Source organism: Filicampus tigris, chromosome 10, assembly GCF_054856515.1.
Source record: "Filicampus tigris isolate MCC_2025a chromosome 10, RoL_Ftig_1.0, whole genome shotgun sequence".
Lineage (NCBI taxonomy): Eukaryota > Metazoa > Chordata > Actinopteri > Syngnathiformes > Syngnathidae > Filicampus > Filicampus tigris.
The window spans coordinates 18,601,849-18,621,844 of NC_141226.1; the positions used below are offsets into that span (position 1 = coordinate 18,601,849).

The following is a 19,996-nucleotide window of genomic DNA, read 5'->3' on the forward strand; positions in this document are numbered from 1 at the left end:
ATTTTTTCAAGAATATGTTCCCAGCAGGCCCACTAGTTGAAACACGGCATTCTGATTAGTATTGCGTTTGTGGAATATGAGTTAGGCAGCAAAATGCACTCGTTTTTAGCCATCTCAGGGGGCGGCCATTTTGTCTTCTGTCGACTGAAAATGACATCACAACTGCTCACAACGACCAATCACGGCTGACCTGTTTTATCAATCGGAGCCGCGATTGCCCGTTGTGAGCAGTTGTGATGTCATTTTCAGTCGACAGAAGACAAAATGGCCGCCCCCAGAGATGGCTAAAAACGAGTGGATTAACACTTATTCCACAAACGCAATATTAATCAGAATACCCTGTTTCAACTAGTGGGCTTGCATAGAACATATTCTTGAAAAAAAAAACGTTTGCGTTGACTTCCCTTTTAAAGAGTTAACTGCTGAGCCCGTTTGAACCCCACCGCTAACCAAAATAAGAGCACCTACAGAAGTAAGTAAATAGTCTCTTATATTTATGGACAGTAAATTAGGTCCCTGCTCAGTATTAAAGATGATCTTGCGTTATGTGAAGACGTGTTCTCGTAGACTTTGACGTTTTGTTGCTCCGCAATTTTTTTGTGTTCATGTTTATTTACCGGGACCTACGACGAAGTAGTATTTTGGTTTAAAACTCCAGTTTCACTGGTCTTGGATTGTAATATACCAGGAACATATTCCGAAAAATGGCCATTCACTCCACCCGTCTACAGTTGAATAAATACTGAGCCACTATTTGCGGACATGTATTTCTGCCGCCCTATATGTGTTTTTATTGTGAGTCGGTTAGTCTTTTTCCCTTGAATATGGTATGTCTGCAACTCCACAAAATTCTCTTTCAAGCATCATAAATTACACGCGCAGGACACCAGATTCAGGTCCAGTGGAGCTTTTTCTGTCTGCTGCTCTTTAAAGAAGTGTCACGACCGTTGGACAGGCCGCTTTTTCATCTCCAGAAATAATATTCCTAAGTTAGCAACGGCACATGAATCCTAGTGTCTGTTTCTGCCTTGCACGCCACAAAACCTCGGCTGAAAAGCGGAACGGCATTGAAGAAAGAGAAAGGCCTGATGTAAAATTCATGTCTTGTGGGATTTGTTTCGCTGTCATTAATTATCAGCTCTTGCTCGAGGTGAAAAAGGCAAAAAGAGCAACTGTGGTTACCGTTTTTATCCGCAAATAAAGGCTAACTAACAACCATCTTTACTACCTACCGTGGTTTGAAACGGAGCTGCTTCTCGATCATATTGGCTGCAGAGTCAGGTTATGCGGACAGTTGTCATTTTATTGTAGATATTCATTCTACTACTGTCAAGCGAATGTATACAAAGCCACGGCAACCAGCTTCGGTGATGCGCCGAGCTAGCATTAGCCACAAAAGAAAATGAGTCTTAGGCCATGCCGAACGAAATTGAGTGAAGTAGTGAACTGTTGCGAAGGCGTCGCAATGTCGCAGACGGCATATCAAAAGTGCACATAGGCTTTCTCAAACCAAAACATGTTAAATGGATTTTCAGATCAAGACTAAAACAAAGCCATACCCATACAGTTTATACAGTATGTACGTTGCCTCAAAAAAATCCACATTCTCACCATATCAGTCTGTTTTTTAGTCTTTGACACCATAATGTTTCTATTCCCGACTACTTTGTAAGAGTGAATGCTTCTAATTAAGGAGGGTTCCCAGGAATATTTCCCTTTTATTTGCCATTACACAAAGAACGTGAGTCGTAAGTAATTTTTCAGAATATAAAACAATTAGAGCACATTGTTTTGCTTGTCATATGTCATTTGTTGGCACTACATAGCAGTTATTAGGCGGCTTACGAGTCATTTATCCTGCTGTCAGGTCGGACAGGTTGCCAACGTTGACATCGTGTTTGCAAATGGGCAAAATTAAAATGTTATTTGCAGCACATCCACCACATAAAAACAGAAATGTGGAGCATGGATGACTCTGAAATGTTTTGTCATCATCGGAAATGACTCTGGCGAGCTATAAAGAGATCAACCCTAATCATGCTTCATCACAGAAGTATAATAATACTTAAGAATAATTCCCCTTCCTCATATTTGAGTGACGTTTGTTTGGTGTCTATGTCCTACATTGTTCACACGCGGTACACTATTGGCCGTGTGGCTTTGGTGTCAGATTGCGAGAGTGACTTCACCGCCTCTTGAGAGTGAGTGCCACTAATTGGCGCAGTTCTATCTATCACACGACTATGAGAGGACTTTCCTTGCTCTCAAAAGGAAAGTGCCCAAATAGGTCAGGTAAATAAGGTAAATGCAACCATCATCTTAGCAGAGTATCTCTTAACAAGTCAACAGGAGTGTCTTTCGTAGGAATGGACATCGGAGACAAACCCGAATTTCACACGTAAGTCGTAACGCGCTGTGCTGCTCCCCACTGTAGCTATACTTTTAAGAAATGTATTTTTAATCTCCTGGGCTAGTTTGTACCAGACCTCCTGGAGGACGCTTAGTCCCACAGTTTCCAGGTGTGCGCTGATTTAGGCCTTATCTGACGTCAGGTTCAGGCCACAATCTGGCTGAGACTGAATCAACATCGCCTCTGCTGGCTGGGGTCAAGTAATGCACCCCATTTTCAATTTGACACAAAGTCATTCGTAACAACAATCGTCCTACAAATGTCATTTCCTGCTTTACTGCACCACATTTCCTAACATGGACAAGGACAAAGAAAGCCAACACAGCAGATTATGATTTGTAAGGCCGTATATGTCTAGAACAATACTAAGGCAAGACTAGGTGATTTCCTTTTATTTTCCGAGGTTGACAGAGTACATTAGTTTCCCCCCCCCCCCCCCCCCCCTTCTTTCTTTTACAGGTAGTTTGCAAATATGTCTTGCTCTTTTACAGGCTTGCTTTCAGTAAATCATTTACGGGAGTACAGGAAGAACTCTTTCATAAAACACTGCGCAGTACAAAAATAAAAACCATTTTGGAGGACCAATCGATCTGCGCCGTAAATAGCGTTGGGCAGCTGTTGGGCTCGTACGGTATATGCACGCGAGGCAGCCTGCCGCTTGCGTCTGCTGTGGAGGTAAAAGAATGCCAAGTATTGACATATTGTGGAGCTGCGCGCGGCATACTCACTCATCTCAATCATTACCTCGCTCATCGAGAGGATGCAGACTTCTGCTTGGCTTGCACAAATGGAAAAATGACTCAACAGACAGGAAAATGAAATAGATTGAGAAGTGCAAATGAGTACTTCGGGGTGCGTAGACACGTCGACATAGTAAAATCTGGAGTGTTGGAATGCTGGCGATCACTTTGCAAACACAAAGTGGGACAATGTTATGGGTCCAAAACGTCGTCATGGAAATGAATGTCCAAAATGAGACAATTTTCAACCTCTTTTAGTCTTTTTTTTTTTTTTTTTAATATACACTGACCTATGTAGAATTGGTATGGTTACACTGTACTACCTCCACCATTGTTTTATCATTAGTAAGCAGGATTTGTCGGGTATGTGAGGCAGAGGACCCAAATGCAGGAGGCAAAATATGAAGTGCAAGATAAAGTATTTAATTTAAAAACTCTGAGCAAAACATGAAACTAAAAAAAAAAGAAGAAAAAAAACAGACCAAACATGACAGGATTTTGCTCAATTGTTCATTGTATAATGGATATTATTTTTATGGTATTGTTTTGGTCCGCTGGTGCAAACCTTGGGAGTGCGTTGGCTTCACTGTTGACCAGGGGCGGAGCCAGAACGTGGCTAATGGGTGGGCCTGGAAAAATCAGGGTGGGCCTGAATAATCCTCTCACTGAGCACAATCCTTCTTTCCCGACACATCGCATATTCAAATTAAACGCCAAACTGAATTATATGAAGTTTGGATATTCCTTAGACAACCACAATTATGCCATTTTTAATATTCAATAAAATAAAAACCACAACGACACTAAATCAAAAATAATTCAATAATAATTTACTATTTAAACTTTTTTTTTTTTTCATGAATCCCACTGGGCGGGCAGTTTGTCAATCTGGGTGGGCCTGGGCCTGCTGTCGACACATTTTTTAGAACACGTTATCTCTTTCTTGAATTCAGATGGCGTTATGACATCTTAGGCATTATTACTGGAACCTGATTATTTTATGGTATATGTACACGTAAGGCATCATGAAAAAGCCCATGATGCCTTTGGCTATGTGTTTCTGGAGTGCTGACCCACCTCATCTATTGTCGAGTTAAATCCTTTACAAGTTTAGCTCTTTCTGCCACGTTATTTTGTCGTACTCCTCTGACCTTGATTCAGCCAAGTGTTTCTTTTACACTCATCAGTTCTAATTGAAGATTTTTACCACGCCAACCGCCAATCGCCCTCCCTGCGCACAGCCTTTCATGGCGGCCGCATTCAGCCTGGCCGACCTGCAAGAGTGTGGCTGACGCACACACAATGACTGAATGAGCGTAAGGTAATTAGCCACAGCTCCCGCCAAGCAGAAAGGTCGCTGTGGGGAAATGTCACAATTGCGCCTCTCCATGGGGTGGTCCGGGGCTTTTTATATTTATTTTCCTCATAGCCAACAGCTGTGGCCCCGTGACCGCTACCGACGCCACACATCGCCTTTGTGTAATAAACTCATATATTTCACTTTGAACGAAAAAGCAAATATTCCCCTGCCCGGCTGATTAGTGTGAATGCGACGGTGGGCCTCGTCCCCCAGGAAATGGAGATATGTGTGTGATAATGGAGTGTCAGATAGCATGATATTGCATTTTCACACAATCGCCCTGGGAACTCCAAGACGGCACCGTCGCCAGACCTCATTGTTGAAAGCTGCTTTTATCTGCCAATACAATCGGCTTGTTGTGGGTAGAAAAGAGACAAGTGACCATCCGCACGTCTCTCGTCCCCGTATTGGCCAATCCGACTGCTTTCCACGCTATTCCCACCCGATTTCTGCTCTCATTTCCTGTTTATCTCGAGGCTCTCCGCAGGTGATAACATCTCATCTCGAAGCACCTGCGCCGTGCAACAAACACCGAGCGCCTTAGCATGCATGTTGTGCCCTAGTAAAGCACAGATTGACTTTGCAGACTTAATACTGTGTAATCATGTTGTTGCTGATGTTTGAGGTTTGTTTGGGCGGGGGGGTTGGGGGTGCGTGGGGGGTATGGGGGGGGGGGTCTGTGAGCAGAGCACTCGTCTACCAAGCAGCAGCAGCATCAAAAAAAGGCAAAAGTAAGCACTTTTGACTTCGCGGCTGACATTTAATCAATTAAAGGTAGCGGATGTTGTTGGAAAAGTGTTCACTGTTATCAATCAAAATGTCTTATTTATGAGTTTAAGGGATGGAAAAAAAAAATGTCGATGGATGGATGGCATTTACTGTCCTTCAAATAAAAAGCACCCTCCGAAAAATGGGGAGTGACTAATTATCTCTGCTGCTACGCATTCAAGAGTTAACTGCGGATCGCATTTGAACTCTGTTGCTAACCAAATTTACAGCCCCTACTGAGGCACTCTTAAATGAATCGTTGTCATGTTGAAAATGAGATTTGAAAATGATTTGATTCTACAAAAATGAACCAAGGATACCCTCTGGCTTCTTAAAACACAGTCACAGCAGTAGATCTTGGTTTGTAACAACAAACAACAATCTTCTCAGGTTTATTAAAGCAAAGCAACAAGAGTCGGACCTGGTTTACAAAGTCGCAGAATTCCTCCCTGGTGCACCTGCCTACTGTCTGCCTTGTTTTATCACAACCAAGCAACAACAGTTTGCCCTGGTTTAATACAACAATGTGACTATAGTTCTGGTTTATTAACTCATTCACTGCCATTGACGAATTTACTTGTCTTTTCACGGTCCAGCCATTCAATCCCAGGAATTTATTTATATATTTTTTCACATTTTTTCAAACATTAGGGTAAAAGAGGGTCTGAAAATGTCTCGCAGTGAATGAGTTTTAAAACAAAAAAATTTAGAAATGTGTCAAAATAAAGTCCTCCCTCTCATTAGATGCCTCCCCCATCTGCCGTTGAGTAAATAAACTTCCACCATTTATTTTCCCATCATTAACATCTCCACGTTTCACTCACTCTAGTTGCACCAGTTGGCGAATTCCCCATCTCTTCGCCACCGCCCAGAACCACCAGCATCATGGCGGCCACAGCTGCGCCCACCGCAAAGAGCCACGGCGACGGCACAGCCGGCGGAGGAGCCGACCCAAGGGACGGCAGGGATCCATTCGAGGACACCCGAGGCCCTGCGACGGCGGAGCCCACCTTGCCGGAGCTGCCGCCCACGCCAAGACGCTTCTGCGAGGCCATCCGGCGGCGGGCCATCGACTGGCCCGAGACCAACACGGGATCGACCGTGGAGAGGCCCTGCCCTAAAGGCACCAGAGGTGAGTGCGCCGCGCGTCTGATTGTTTAACTAACTGCAGACTTTGCTCAGTCTCTGAGGGCGATCTTTTCCCTTGTAGCTAATAAATCTATTTTAGCGCCTCTTTTGTTCATAGTAGAGGCATTGTCATTGGTTTATCCAAACAAGGCAACAATAACTGGCACTGATTTATACATTGAAGTAATCCCAATTGGCGTTGTTTTGTTTTTGTTTTTTTTAACAAATTGATTGAACTGATTTATTAAGACAAACTGGCACTGATTGAGTCAAACAAGCAACAAAATGTGACTTTTTTTTTTTTTTTAACTTGAGTCTGGTTTATTAAAACACAGTAAAGCAATCGGCCATATTTTGTTAAGACAAAGTAACATCAGTTGGCTTTGATTTATTAAAACAAAATAAAAATAATTGGCTGGTTTAGTCAAACCAAGCAGCAACAGTTGGACCTGATTTTTTTTTTCTTAACTCGACCCTGGTTTCTTAAAACACAGTAATAACAATCAGCCCTATTTTGTATAACACCAGTTGGCTTTAGTTTATTTAAACAAAATTTTAAAAATAAAAAATCGGTAGTGGTATATTTAATTTAGTTTCTTAAAACAAAAATAGCATTTTGGCTTTGACTTTTACACAGAGGCATATCTGACCATAGTTATCCATGCAATTTTAAATCTCTGATATTAAGTGGCTATCACCAACGCGCACGCCCCTGTTTCACAGTTTAGAGTGTTAATGTGTTACTTAAAAAAAAAAAAAAAATGCCTGCACAGTTAATAAAGGTTTTGTGATGCCGACAGTTTTACCCCGTTACAGTCCAACATTTCGTATGGGGAAAAATGTAAATCGGGCACAAAAAGCAACAGCGCATGGACAGTAAAGCAGCCGCCTTGTGATAAGCACCATTAATTCTGCTATCTTGGAGTCGTAATTGCATGAGTGTATCCGCGCGGTCATATTAGATAAGAATTAGTTCCAGTTGCTAAAAGTGTCCGACATCAAAGCCGGCAGCGTTGGCGCGCTGAACGCCATTATGCGGCTGGGCTGACAATCGTTAGCCGCGCTCAGAGTTACCTTTGCACCCCGTCACACGCACACACTGACAGCGCTGTCAAATTAAAAAGCGCCAGATCAAAGATGGATTGAGACTTGTTTTGACTGAAGAGGGTTAAAAAGGGAAAAGGACTGCACATGTTGTCATTGTTGTCAGAGAATAGGCATTCATTAGCTCTAATCTTGTGGTTTTGTTCCCACAGCGAAGTGTTTCAAATGTGTCTTTGCAGGAAACTGTTGGGGTTTTCTCCCCCTGCTTCACTTAAAGCGGACCGTGTTCAAGAATCCCCCTCCATGATTATAGTCCCTTACCTTACAAAGCTGCCTAGGCTTTAACAATGTTTGGAAATGAACACTTAGTTTCCTGCAACAAAAGTGCGCGTGTGTGTGTGAGTGTGTTTGCGCGCGAGTGAAAGCTAAGGGAGAATATCCGAGCGCCGCTTTTTTGGCCTCCCTCCAATGTCTGTTTGCTCTGTACTACCGCAGGCGTCGCCTCCTTCCTGTGCACGGTGGCAGGGAGCTGGTGCTCCAAGGGCCCGGACCTCAGCAACTGCACTTCTCACTGGGTGACTCAAGTGGCACAAAAGGTAAGAAGAAAAAAAAAAAACAAATGCCGGTCGCCAAAGATAACTGTAAAAGAAATGTCATAGTTCACAGCTAAAAGAAATAAATATGGAGTGATGTATTGTGGAAAATGAAAATGTGGAAATAGCATCCGAGCTTGCTTTTGTGCTACCAGGGTCATAGCAAAAATTTTTACCTCGGGTGGAAGAGTTCTATTTTTTTGGGGGGGGGGCTGATAGATGTTCACAAAAGGTTGTGGTATAGTTACTATATTTAAAAGCAAAGTCATCCCGTTCAGTCATGGTTTGGAAAAAAAAAAAAAAAAAGCAACACCATCAGCCCTGGTTTATTAAAACAAAGTGACACAATCAGCCGCCGCGGCATGTTAAGGCACCCTATTTTTTTGTTGTTTTTTTTAACAAATTAGCCAAAATGATCCCTATTTTTTTTTTTTAACTTGATTCAACCCTGGTTTATTAATCAAAAAAGCCACACCGACTGGCTGGGGTTTATTACAACAAAGCAACAATAATCACCCTGGTTTAGTAAAACAAAGCAACTAAAATCTGCCTAGCTGTATTATAGCAAATTAACAACAACCGGTCCTACTTTTTTTAACTGAATGTTTAACCGAAAAAGAAAATTTATTTTTTACCCGTTAAGGCCACGGTAATTGTTTTTGCTTAGCTAAGGTGAGCTAAACATAGCCAAATGCAATACAATTATAATACGGTGTTTCCATTGTAAGTGATTTCATTATTTATAATCAGTCCCAACCCGTGTTACCGTGTCTATTGGTGTTAAAGTTTAAACGAGACTCTTATTACTTTAAACTTACTTTGAGACTTGGGTTGGCAACACTAAAAGCAGTCATTTTTACCCTTTAAGGCCACCGTACTCGCAAACATCTGAGCACCGTAAATTAGCAATCTCGCTAGCTACAAACGTGCGCGGCTGTCTGGAGTCAAGGCGTCAGTCGTTTGGCGGCGACAATCAAAGCCCGACAGCTTATTTCTTCAGTGATTTGTCTGCTTTGATTTTCGACAAAACAATGCACAAAGCGCCGCCACGCAAAGTGATGGAAGCCACGGAGGGAAAAACACCTCCCAAACGTAGCCAGTTCAAACAGAGTTCCTGGGTGCTGTCAGGAAACATTTCAGCAAACACATCAAATAGGAAGCACACACCCGTCCCATACTAAGTGTCGGGATCTAAAGAAAGTTTTTGGGGGGGATAGCGAGTCATAAAATTCCATTTGTATCTTAAAAACATTTCTGACTCTGGCTTCTTTTCATTTTGCTGAGAGTTTAGCAGATGCAAATAAATTGTGAATGCTGACGACAGCTTCAACGCTCACTTGGAGCATCAACAAACAATTTTAATTGCCTGGGAAATTTTGTTTTTATTCCACTGGAGAGGACATGTTTGCATGTGAAAAGCATCCTCGCAGTTCTTTGGTGGAATAAACCAGACCCGAGCATTGTTACATTTCGTAATAGACTAAGTCAAATTGGTGTTATTTTGTTGTAATAATTCAGTGCTGATTGGTGTTACTTTGTAGTAATAAACTGCTACTTTCAAAGCAATAACAATCAGCGCTGGTTTATTAAAACAAATGGTAAAAAATGTTTTACTTTGTTGTGATAAACCAGATAATAGATCAGGCCCGATTGGTGTTAGGTGGGGGAAACACGTGTTCACAGATTTTTTTTAAATTTTTTTTTACATATTTCTTTCTTTATTTTTATTTATTTATTGTATTTTATTTTGGGGGGGAGGTGTTGAGGTGGTTGATCTTCGTTTTTCTTATTTTATTTTATTTTTTTAAGAAAATGATTAATGGCAGTATATCCCTGCTTATTCAATAATTTGGGGGGGGTTAAAAAAAAGAAGAAAAAAATCGCAAAAATACACCACAAATTGATGGCCATTTTATAGCTGATATGGGGAAAATGCTTCTTTTTTTGGGGGGGTTGTTTTTCATGTCCGCTCTACTTTGTTATAATGAATCAGAGTAAACTGGCAAACTGCAGATGTGGGAGACCTTTATTTGTGTTGGTACACAAGCATGCAGCACAAACACAATGTGGCAAGCGAGCGGCCCCACTAATAGCATTCAACTCTGCCCCCCTCTACCTCGCCCCATCCTATGCCATCCTGCTTGCTGGCACATCCAGATCCGAAGCGGCGAGAACGCGGCCAACCTCGCCAACGAGCTGGCATTCAACACTCGGGGCCCCGTGTTCGCCGGTGACGTCAGTTCCTCCGTGCGCCTCATGGAGCAGCTGGTGGACATCCTGGACGCTCAGCTGCAGGAGCTCAGGCCCAGCGAGAAGGACTCGGCAGGACGCAGCTTCAACAAGGTACTGTGACGCGTTATCCTTTTTATGGCCCATTGTGACCCTCTCGTCTTACCCCAGCGGGGCTAAACGGCAGGGCGCTGGGCGATAAATCCAAACACAAGGCGGCGCGTGCCCTTGTTTTCCATGCAAGCACACAAGAATAACAGCGTAGTCTGCGGGAAGCAGGTCAGGGGGATTGCTGAGTCCTCTGCTGTTTAAGAATAAAATTCAAATTCATGACAAAATGTCACGGTAAGGCATTAGAACCATGCTTGGTTTTTAAAAGTGACCCAGGCTATAGAGGCGTGTGATTTCTTGGCGCCCTTTGTAACACAAGGAACAGTGTTTGGTTGCTTAAAATTGACAACGATGGGGTCCTTTCGCCTCACTAAAAGGCAGTAGAACCACATTTGGTTATATGAAAGTGACCCAAAATGGATGGCACACAATAAGCCATTAGAGCCGTGTGAATTCTCTCAGCCTTTTATAGTGCAAGGGACCATATTAGGTAAAAAATTGACCCAAAATGGATGCCATACATCTCACTAAGGAATTGGATCCTTTTCATTGGTCCTTTACTGTGCATGGAATCATATTTGGTTGCTTAAGATTTAACCAAAATGGACGCTCAAAGTCTTTCTAGTAGGCAGTAGAACTTTGTGATTTCTCCCAGTCTTTTATAGTGCGTGGAGCCACATCTGGTTGCTGAAATTTGACCCAAAATGGATACCAAACATCATGTGTGTTCTCCCAGCCCTTTTTGTATTGCAAGGAAACATATTTGGTGCCATAGAATTGACCCAAAATTGACACCAGTCGGCTTACTGTTAAGCAATACAAGTGTATGATTTCTCCCAGACCTTTATAGCGCAACAACCATATTTGGTTGATTGCGATTACACCAAAATGAACGCCCAATGCAGTACTATAAAGCAGTAGAACCGTGTTTGGGTACATAAAAGTGACCAAAATCAGGATGCCACAGTATAACGCTGTAAAGCCATGTAATTTATCCCACCCTTTTATAGCGCAAGGAACCACATGTAGTTACATGAAAGTGACCCAAAATGGACACCTAAGGCATTAGAACCGTGTGATTTCTCCCAGCCCTATATCATAATAATAACTTGGATTGTATAGTTCAAGGACCCATTTTGGATTGCTTGAAATTGATCCAAAATAGATTCCTATTGTTCTGCCGCAGCGGGAATGGGAATCCTCTGGGAATTCAGCGCACCTCTATTTTAAAAACATCCACTCGATGAATGATGCAGAGCTGCAGACAAGCGAGGAGGTGCGCTCTCTGCATCAAATGTTGAGCGAACGCCCATGATGTTCCTCCACCTCCGCCACATGGCGAGATGATTGACGGTTGTGAAGAGGCGCATTGTTGTTCCGACAGCGCTTGATCTGTAAACAAAATGCTTTGCACCCAGCGATGCCTGTTTGTTTGCAGGATTGCACCTTGTGGGCGTCTTCTAATTTTGTGAGATGAGTAGGCACTTTATAATGTCAGGAACCAGATTTGGTAACTAGAAATGTGTTTTTTATTAAATACAATATACATTTGGTTATCCTTACGTCGTGTTCCAAATGATTATGCAAATGATGTTTTCTCTGGCCCATGCAAATGGCACTCAGCATAAATTCAAAAGTCATCAACTGTTAGACGAGAAATTTAATGTTTTTGAACAAACCTTCCCACAGTATTTTTTTCATAAATTTAAAACGGCATTTTTGTTAAAATGCACTGTTTCAAATTATTATGCACAGCAGTGTTTTCAAGACTTTTTATTGGTTGCAAAGATCTGAAAATAGTCATTTGTTGAATTCGCAGCATTACGAAGTTGTATTTGCTGAAATGAAAAGCTATTTCAATTTTTTTAAAAAAACAATCTTAACATGTCAAGTTTCATTTTTACATTGGACCTCTTAATAACAATTTGGAATGTGACATATGTAACCACTATTAATTTTGTTGCTGAGATGGATGCCAAATGTCTCTCTTTAAAGTAGAAGTCAAACCAAACATTTTTTTTTCAAGAATATGTTCTATGCACGCCCACTACTTGAAACAAGGCAATCGGATTAATATTGCATTCGTGGAATATGAGTTAATCCACACGTTTTTAGCCATCTCGGGGTGCGGCCATTTTGTCACTTCTGTCGACTGAAAATGACATCACAATTGCCTAAGGCTCAGATAACGACCAATCATGGCTCAGCTTCAGAAAACAGGTGAGCTGTGATTGGTAAAGGACCAAACACCTACAAGTGGCTTATCAAAACATGGCAGGTAACTCATACGCAATATCATAAACCATTGGAGGTACACAGTGAGATGTGTTGGAATAGTCTTCCACCATCCATTTTTTAGTAAACAAGTTTTAACCTTGTGTATTTACTGTATTTGGTTCATTGAGTTACTTGCTTTCGCAAGATATCCTTAAATCAGATTTTTCTCGACAGAAACTCATAACATTGTTATACTGTCTATATCCTACTTGAACGCTACATTTTTGCACTTTAAAAAAAAAAAAGAATATTTGCATATTCATGGGAACTGACACCAAGACACAATGCATAATTCCTGCATTTTGTTCCTCTTAGGTCTATTATTCTCATTTTGCCCCGAATTTTGCCCACGTTTTTCTCAGTATGCTGATATTGCAGAATTAATAGTGTTACAGTGTACTTGTAGACATAAGATAAGATAAGATGAGATAAGAAGGTCTTTATTGATCCCACGCTGGGGAAATTTTCAGTGTTACAGCAGCAAAGATATAGGTCACACAGGGACGGCGGCATAATGTAGCCATTAATGTATAACATTAACGGCAAACATTCAGGATCAAACCTATGTAAATATACTCAGTAACATGTGTATATACACATGTATATACACACCAACCTACATCTACAGGAGCTGCTGTAGCGGGCTGCCACTCGCGCAGCGCCGGAAGTCGAATCATAAAACTCCGAAAGAAAATTGTTATCTTGTGTTTCCTCACAGTGTGTGTAAGTGCAAATGTATGCGATCTGACTCGGTTGGTTCAAGCGGGGGAGTCATTCAAGCGCCAAGAGAGCCACAAAGGAGTTTGTAGTGTATTATTCTCTCTTTGGCAGAAGGTACAAATGATCACATGGCACATTGTTTATCATCTTCTTGCTAGCGTATGCTAAAGCCTCCCAAACGGGGGGCGTTCTACATCCAAACCTCAGCATTTTTTTCCCCCCTTGTTTCTCACATCTTGGTGTGAAGTGGTGCCGCATTGCTTTGACATAATCCCTCTAAGACTTTCTTTTTCCTCCCCTCTTCTTCTCATTAGCACTCGTAATTTATGGTAAGTGGCCTGAATTGGCACTTCCTGTTTCTCACTACTATCTTTCTTTTGTTTGTGTGTGTGGGGGAAAAAAGCTTCAAAAGCGGGAGAAGACATGCAGGGCGTACATGAAGGTACAACCAGAGAGCCTTTTCATGATGTTTTTATTATGTCTTTTTTTTTTTTTTTTTTTTTTTTTTTTTTTACAACATGATCCCTTACCGCTTACTCAACAGCATGCATCCAACATGTCTACAGTGTAATGTCCTTGATTATTTTACACTCTGTGTGCTTGGCTGCCCTCCCGTGAACTCTTTCCATCTGCAAATGTCAATATCGTTCCATCTTTGTCCTCCTCTTTGCTATCAATACATCTTTCTTTTATTCCTCCTCTCACGCACGCACACACACGCTAACACTTTCTTCTTCTCGACTCGCTATACGTTGTGTGAATAATTGCCTTCCCACGGTCATAATTGCACCTCCCTGTCAGCCAGAAGTGTGATCAAAGTGGCATTGTGCCTCACTTTTCACTTGCTAACATTATACAATTCATCTCATCTCCAATGCCACCCCCATAGCGTCAAATAAAATGAAAAATTGTCCTCTTGTTGCAACGGCGTTGTATCTCTGTGATTAATTTCCGAGTCCGTTAGCATGTTTCTGTTTAGAAAATAATAATTCAATTTAAATCAAATTCAATTTCACCCACCTGAGTTTTTCTTCTTCCTTGGGGAGGCTCACAGGGATGAAACAAGCAAGGTGTTGTAAAAGTTGATCATCTACTGGAGGTGTTATTTTATTATAGTGTATTTTTATTATTATATTTATTATATATTTATTCTTCATATATTTTGTATTCAGATTTCTCTAACATAGAACATAATAGGTAAGGCAAAAGGGAGTATAAATGCCTTGCCCTCGCCTCACAGGTCTCAACTCAACTTTATTTATGGACCACTTAAAAAACAACCACAGCTGAATACAAAGTACTGTACATAAAGTAAAAACCAAAGACAATTCAAATAGCAAGAAATGGCCAGGAATGGAGTGATCTGTTCCTACGAGCTCCAGTTAGGAAGCGAGCGGCAGCATCTTGGACCAACTGGAGATGCTTGAGGGAGGACCGTCTGACTCCAAAAAAAAGTGCCTAACAGTAATCCAGCCGAGATATAACAATCTCCTCCATAAACAAACAGCGCAGCTCAGCCTCTGGCTAGCAGACGTTGGGGCTAGCTATATGCATTTGGCGGTATGTCAAACTTCTTGAGTCACTTGAAACGGCATCACGCAAATGCGAATAGCAGTGCAGCATGGGGGGGGGGAAACCAGCGCAGTGATTTCACAACGTCCAACTGCATTTACGCAGCCTCTCATGGGCTCTTCAGATTGAGCCAAGGCAATATAAAATTCCGTCTGTGGTGGGTTTTTTTTTATTTTTATTTTTTTATAGCATAATAGTTCAGTAAACAGTTATATTTACAGTTTTCTGCATGGCTTGAAAAGAAGACAAACTTCAGGGGTTCTCGGTTTATAATAGAACACAAGACGAATGTTACGCTTCTATGATACCAATAGAACCCAATTCAATGAAATACAGTAAGCAAGGTTGTAATTGAGCGTGCCTTCTTATGCCACATGATCGTGTTTTCTCATGCTTGTGTGCAAGCTATTTTTTGTGTGGCCTTCATAACCTCAATATATCGCTTTCTTAAAAAGAAAAGATTTACACATCCTTTTTTTTTTTTGTTTTGTTTTGTTTTTTATACAAAAACTTTCCTGTTTTGAATTTTGTTCCTGTACTGGTACTCAATGTGAACCGAAAAAGTATACTTAAAACCAAGCTAGGTACCGTACTTCTTGAATCACCGTTACACTCCTAGTATCTACTTGAAAAGCATTAGTCTGTGATATAATGTAGTGTTTCCCAAACATAGGGTTGCGGCCCCGAATGGGTCACAGTTCATTTTGTGGTGGCCCATAAAACGCGCTGAACTATTCTTCCCTAGTATAGGTTTTTTTATTTTTTTTATTCATATGTGTTGTGGCGTGTTCATTACATTTGAAAATGTTGTTTGAAGTGAAAGTCAAGGCAAACATTTTGTTTTTCAAGGGTATGTTCTATGCCAGCCCACTAGTTGAAACAGGGCATTCTGATTAATATTGCGTTTGTGGAATAAGTGTTAATCCACTTGTTTTTAGCCATCCCCGGCGGCGGCCATTTTGTCTTCTGTCGACTGAAAATGGCATCACAACTGCTCACAACGACCAATCACGGCTCAGATTCAGAAAACAGGTCAGCCATGATTGGTCGTTGTGAGCAGTTGTGATGTCATTTTCAGACAAAAGACGAGACAAAATGGCCGCCCCCGGAAATGGCTAAAAACGAGTGCATTTTGCTGCTTAACTTATATTCCACAAATGCAAAATTAATCAGAATGCCGTGTTTCAACTAGTGGGCCTGCTGGGAACATATTCTTGAAAAAATATGTTTGGGTTGACTTAAGCTTTAAAAAGCTTCAGGTTTCACTTGAAGATGGAACATTACTAGAAGAGGGCACACTGTAAATCCACCTGCTTGTCTCTAACCCTGTAATCAACTTTGATTTCCTAGACACACGCGCACACACAAGTACACAGTTAGCTCCCAAGCCTGAATATCCGGATACAGTCGTAGTTCATCATTCATCATTAGTGCAGACTTTTGGGAGAGCTGCTTCCTCATTATTCCGGGAAAACATATGCGGCCAAACGGATGGGACTGACTGTGGTCATTTAAGTGTTTTGGATAATCACAGCGATGACTAATTGGCATTACGAGCAGTGGCTGGTTGCGGTTAATTACCGTTATTGTGATGCTCACACTGGGACTAATGGCACCTAGTGTTAAATTGTCACTCGTGCGCTCCAAAGCTCAAGCCCCTCGTGAGACTCTCTAAAACCTACCATCGTCTTTGGAGTCACCCTTGACAACCTGACATTTTCGCCACCTACAAAATAATTAATATCTCAGCCCCTGTAGCAGAAAGAAACATAATTCCAAAGAATTTGAGAGCTTAGACATGTGGCGTTCACACAGGCAGGAGTTTGTTCATCTTTACTGTTTCAATCAAAGATGCAAGTGAAGCACTATATTAATTGAAAAAAAAATCGAGTGGTAATTACCATGCTGTATTCTCTTACAAAGACATTGAAATCGTCATTGTCTACGAACATCAATCTTAACCATACATCACGTTTGAATGGTTTCACGGCTTTAAAGTCCGCAAGCGTGTCGTCTTTATAACTGCCGCGACTTAGAGCAGAGCTCCCGCGATCGACTGTGCGGCCATTACTCCTCCAAAAAAATTCCGGATATCCTCCGACAACTCACGATACCGTCACGTGTATATTCTGATGCATTTCATTGGCTAAGGGACCCAGAACTGGATTAATAAAAGAAAATGACGTATGCCCTCTCCCGGCTTTAAAGGGAGAAACACGCAACAGCGCTCCCGGCTTTAGTGGTAGAAACACGGTTATGCGCTCCCGTCCTTCATGGGTCAAAAGCAATGTAGATGTGTCATACAGTCACTGTAATATGGACATATCTTTGAAAGTTATTCATAATAACATGAAAGAAAATAAAAGGATCTGTAGTAAAATAATAAAATATTGATACATCAACAGACTACAAATAATCCACAATAATAGTAGACAATAGTCTGCAGCATCCTCATCACACATACGATTATCGCTCCTCTCGCAAATTATTAATGGTACCTGGTATGTTGCACAATAGAAATCAACATAATGATCAACAATAATCCACAAAGTCAAAAAAGTATGTATAAATAATATATAAACAACATGATCGCTCTTCTCACCTATTTTTCTTGATAACTGCCACAGTGTGTAAACTACTACACAACTACTACAAATACAGTAAAACATAGGGTTAAAAAAAAAAAAAAAAAAAATCAACGGTGGGCTTTGTCATAATGTATACGTCATATAAACTATGTAATTGATCTTATCGCTCGTTATTCATGGAAACCACCATCTTGCGCAATAAAAATAAACAGTATGAACGAGAGAGTGGAGAATAATGAGTCTTGAACTAGAGCTGCCAGGGTCAGCGATGTTTCATCAACATATGATACATGCGTGGAATGTTTAGCTTACTTCCAGCTTATCACAAAGCAGGAAATGAAAGGATTGACATTGAAAACAAGGCGATTCCTTTCCACCGTTTTGCCTCAGACTGCCACTTTGGACACGGATTTGACGATAATGCCCCGTCTTCCTTGGGGGGGAAAATAGCTTTCAAGGTCATGACGGGCACAGAAATATTGTTCGCGGGGATTTTTTTGACTAGTGTGGAAAAACATTTGGTGGTTTGTGTTCATTCTCCCTCCAGCATTTTGTCATTATTATTATTAGCGAGTAAAAGAGCGACGGAAAAAGATGATTTTTTTTTTTTTTGGTTCGTTTCCCTTCAGCGGGAGCAGTTGAGTTCCCCTCCTCGAACCCCATCACGACCCGGGTCATAATTTTGTCGATATATCAGCTGTTGTCACTGTCGGCCATGCATGCCCTTTTTATCGTTCGCCCCCTGTTGCCCTCCCTCCCTCCCCTGTTTTGCTATTAAATGTGCGTGGCTGACATTTCCTGCGTCTCCATGGTGACAGGCCATCGTGGACACTGTGAACAATCTGCTGAAGCCCGAGGCCCTGAAGTCGTGGCGAGACATGAATTCCACAGAGCAGACGCACGTCGCCACTATGATGCTGGACACCCTGGAGGAAGGGGCCTTCGTCTTCGCCGAGAACCTCATCGAGCCGTCCATCGTCAAAGTGCCCGCCGAGAACATCGGTAAGTGGCGTGCCAATCAGCCAGAACGCCTGTCACTCACAATGCTCTGCCTATTACTTCTCTTGCCGGCTGGCCGACCGCCATGTTTAAGTGAATGGAAATGTCTTCGCCGCTCGAAGACAAGCATAATCCTCCACGGGTGCTTTTCTTTTCTTTTCTTTTCTTTTCTTTTTTTTTTCGGTTGATATCGGTCAGGTAAGCCTTCTACCTCATTGATTTTCAATCTGGAAAGTCACCTCGTTGAGCGCCGTGCGGCCGGATGAACTGGGAACAGACTCCCAGGCCTCGAAACAAAGACGCCATTTGAAGGACATTGTTCCACTCGCACGGCCCTCGCTTTCCTCTCCTGCTCGCATAACTGCCAGTTACTCGAGCCGATCGCCGGCTTTGTCCCCGACCGAGCTCTGATTAATACTTTTTTTTTAATGAGCTGTGGGTAGTTCTTAGGTTTCTCTGAAGTAATAAGGAACCTCAGTAGACAAAAGCTGAATTTCAGAGTCCAAGGCCCATTTTTCTCAAGCTTGAGGACAGATTGTGCAAAATGTGCTTTTTAATTGCTTGTATGCAAATAGTTGGGTCCTTGGAGTGCCTGCCCCAAATTTTGTGAATACACCCAAGTACAGTTGGTGTCTGTTTATGACAGAATTCCATACCTATGACGCCATTGTAACCATAAGTTGTACTTAAAGTGGAAGTCAACCTGAACATTTTTTTTTTTTTTTTCAAGAATAGGTTTTAGGCAGACCTACTAGTTGAAACAAGGCATTCTAATTAATGTTGCATGTAGAAAACAGGTGATTGGTCTTTACCTGAGCCCTGCGCAACTGATGTCATTTTCAATCGACAGAAGTAACAAAATGGCCGCCCCCTGAAATGGCTAAAAATGGGTGGATTTGTTTGCTTAACTCATATTCCACAAACACAATATCCTTGTTTCAACTAGTGGGCCTGCGCAGATCATATTCTTGAGAAAAAAAAATGTTAAGTCGGAAGTAGTAGTCTAACTACCACTACTAACTTATGCTAACGCTGTAGTAATTTTTGTATCAAAAACACTTTGAGGCCATACTGTAAATGATTTTTGTGCAGCATTGCAACGTATTCCTGCGCCATTGTGTGCTGTTCTGAACCTCCTATCGTATAATAGCTCCTTCAAAATCTTTTGTCAATTGCCTATTTCCCAAAATGCAACTGCGATTGTCGCAATTTGGCCAATTTTCATATCGATTGCCCCCACACCGAGTTTCGTCACCCATGACTTGACCAGCTAGGCTGGTCAAAGACATGACACCACTTTCTGAAACACGATCATGTAATCGCTGAAAGTTAAGCAAAGCTGTATTCAATTTTGTTGGAGGCACAGATTAGAATCAGCCAACAGCGTTAGCTTCGGATGACAGCACATGCTTAAAGCTGTGGATGCAGCGGCGGTGGTTGGGGTATTTGTGTTTGTT

The 19,996-nt window shown here is 41.7% G+C and overlaps 1 protein-coding gene across 9 annotated transcripts in view; it reads left to right on the forward strand.

Moving 5' to 3' along the window:
• Nucleotides 1-19,996, forward strand: part of LOC147141138 (adhesion G protein-coupled receptor L2-like) — a 119,460-nt gene that overhangs the window by 70,049 nt on the left and 29,415 nt on the right. For 7 of the 9 annotated variants that reach the window (XM_086042700.1, XM_086042702.1, XM_086042705.1 and 4 more), the window contains 5 exons: nt 6,108-6,410; nt 7,946-8,046; nt 10,201-10,386; nt 13,784-13,822; nt 18,359-18,542. In XM_086042700.1, the coding sequence (XP_085898826.1) occupies nt 6,108-6,410; nt 7,946-8,046; nt 10,201-10,386; nt 13,784-13,822; nt 18,359-18,542 (813 nt within the window). The remainder of the gene's footprint in view (nt 1-6,107; nt 6,411-7,945; nt 8,047-10,200; nt 10,387-13,783; nt 13,823-18,358; nt 18,543-19,996) is intronic. The other 2 variants (XM_086042701.1, XM_086042703.1) reach the window with 1 other exon arrangement.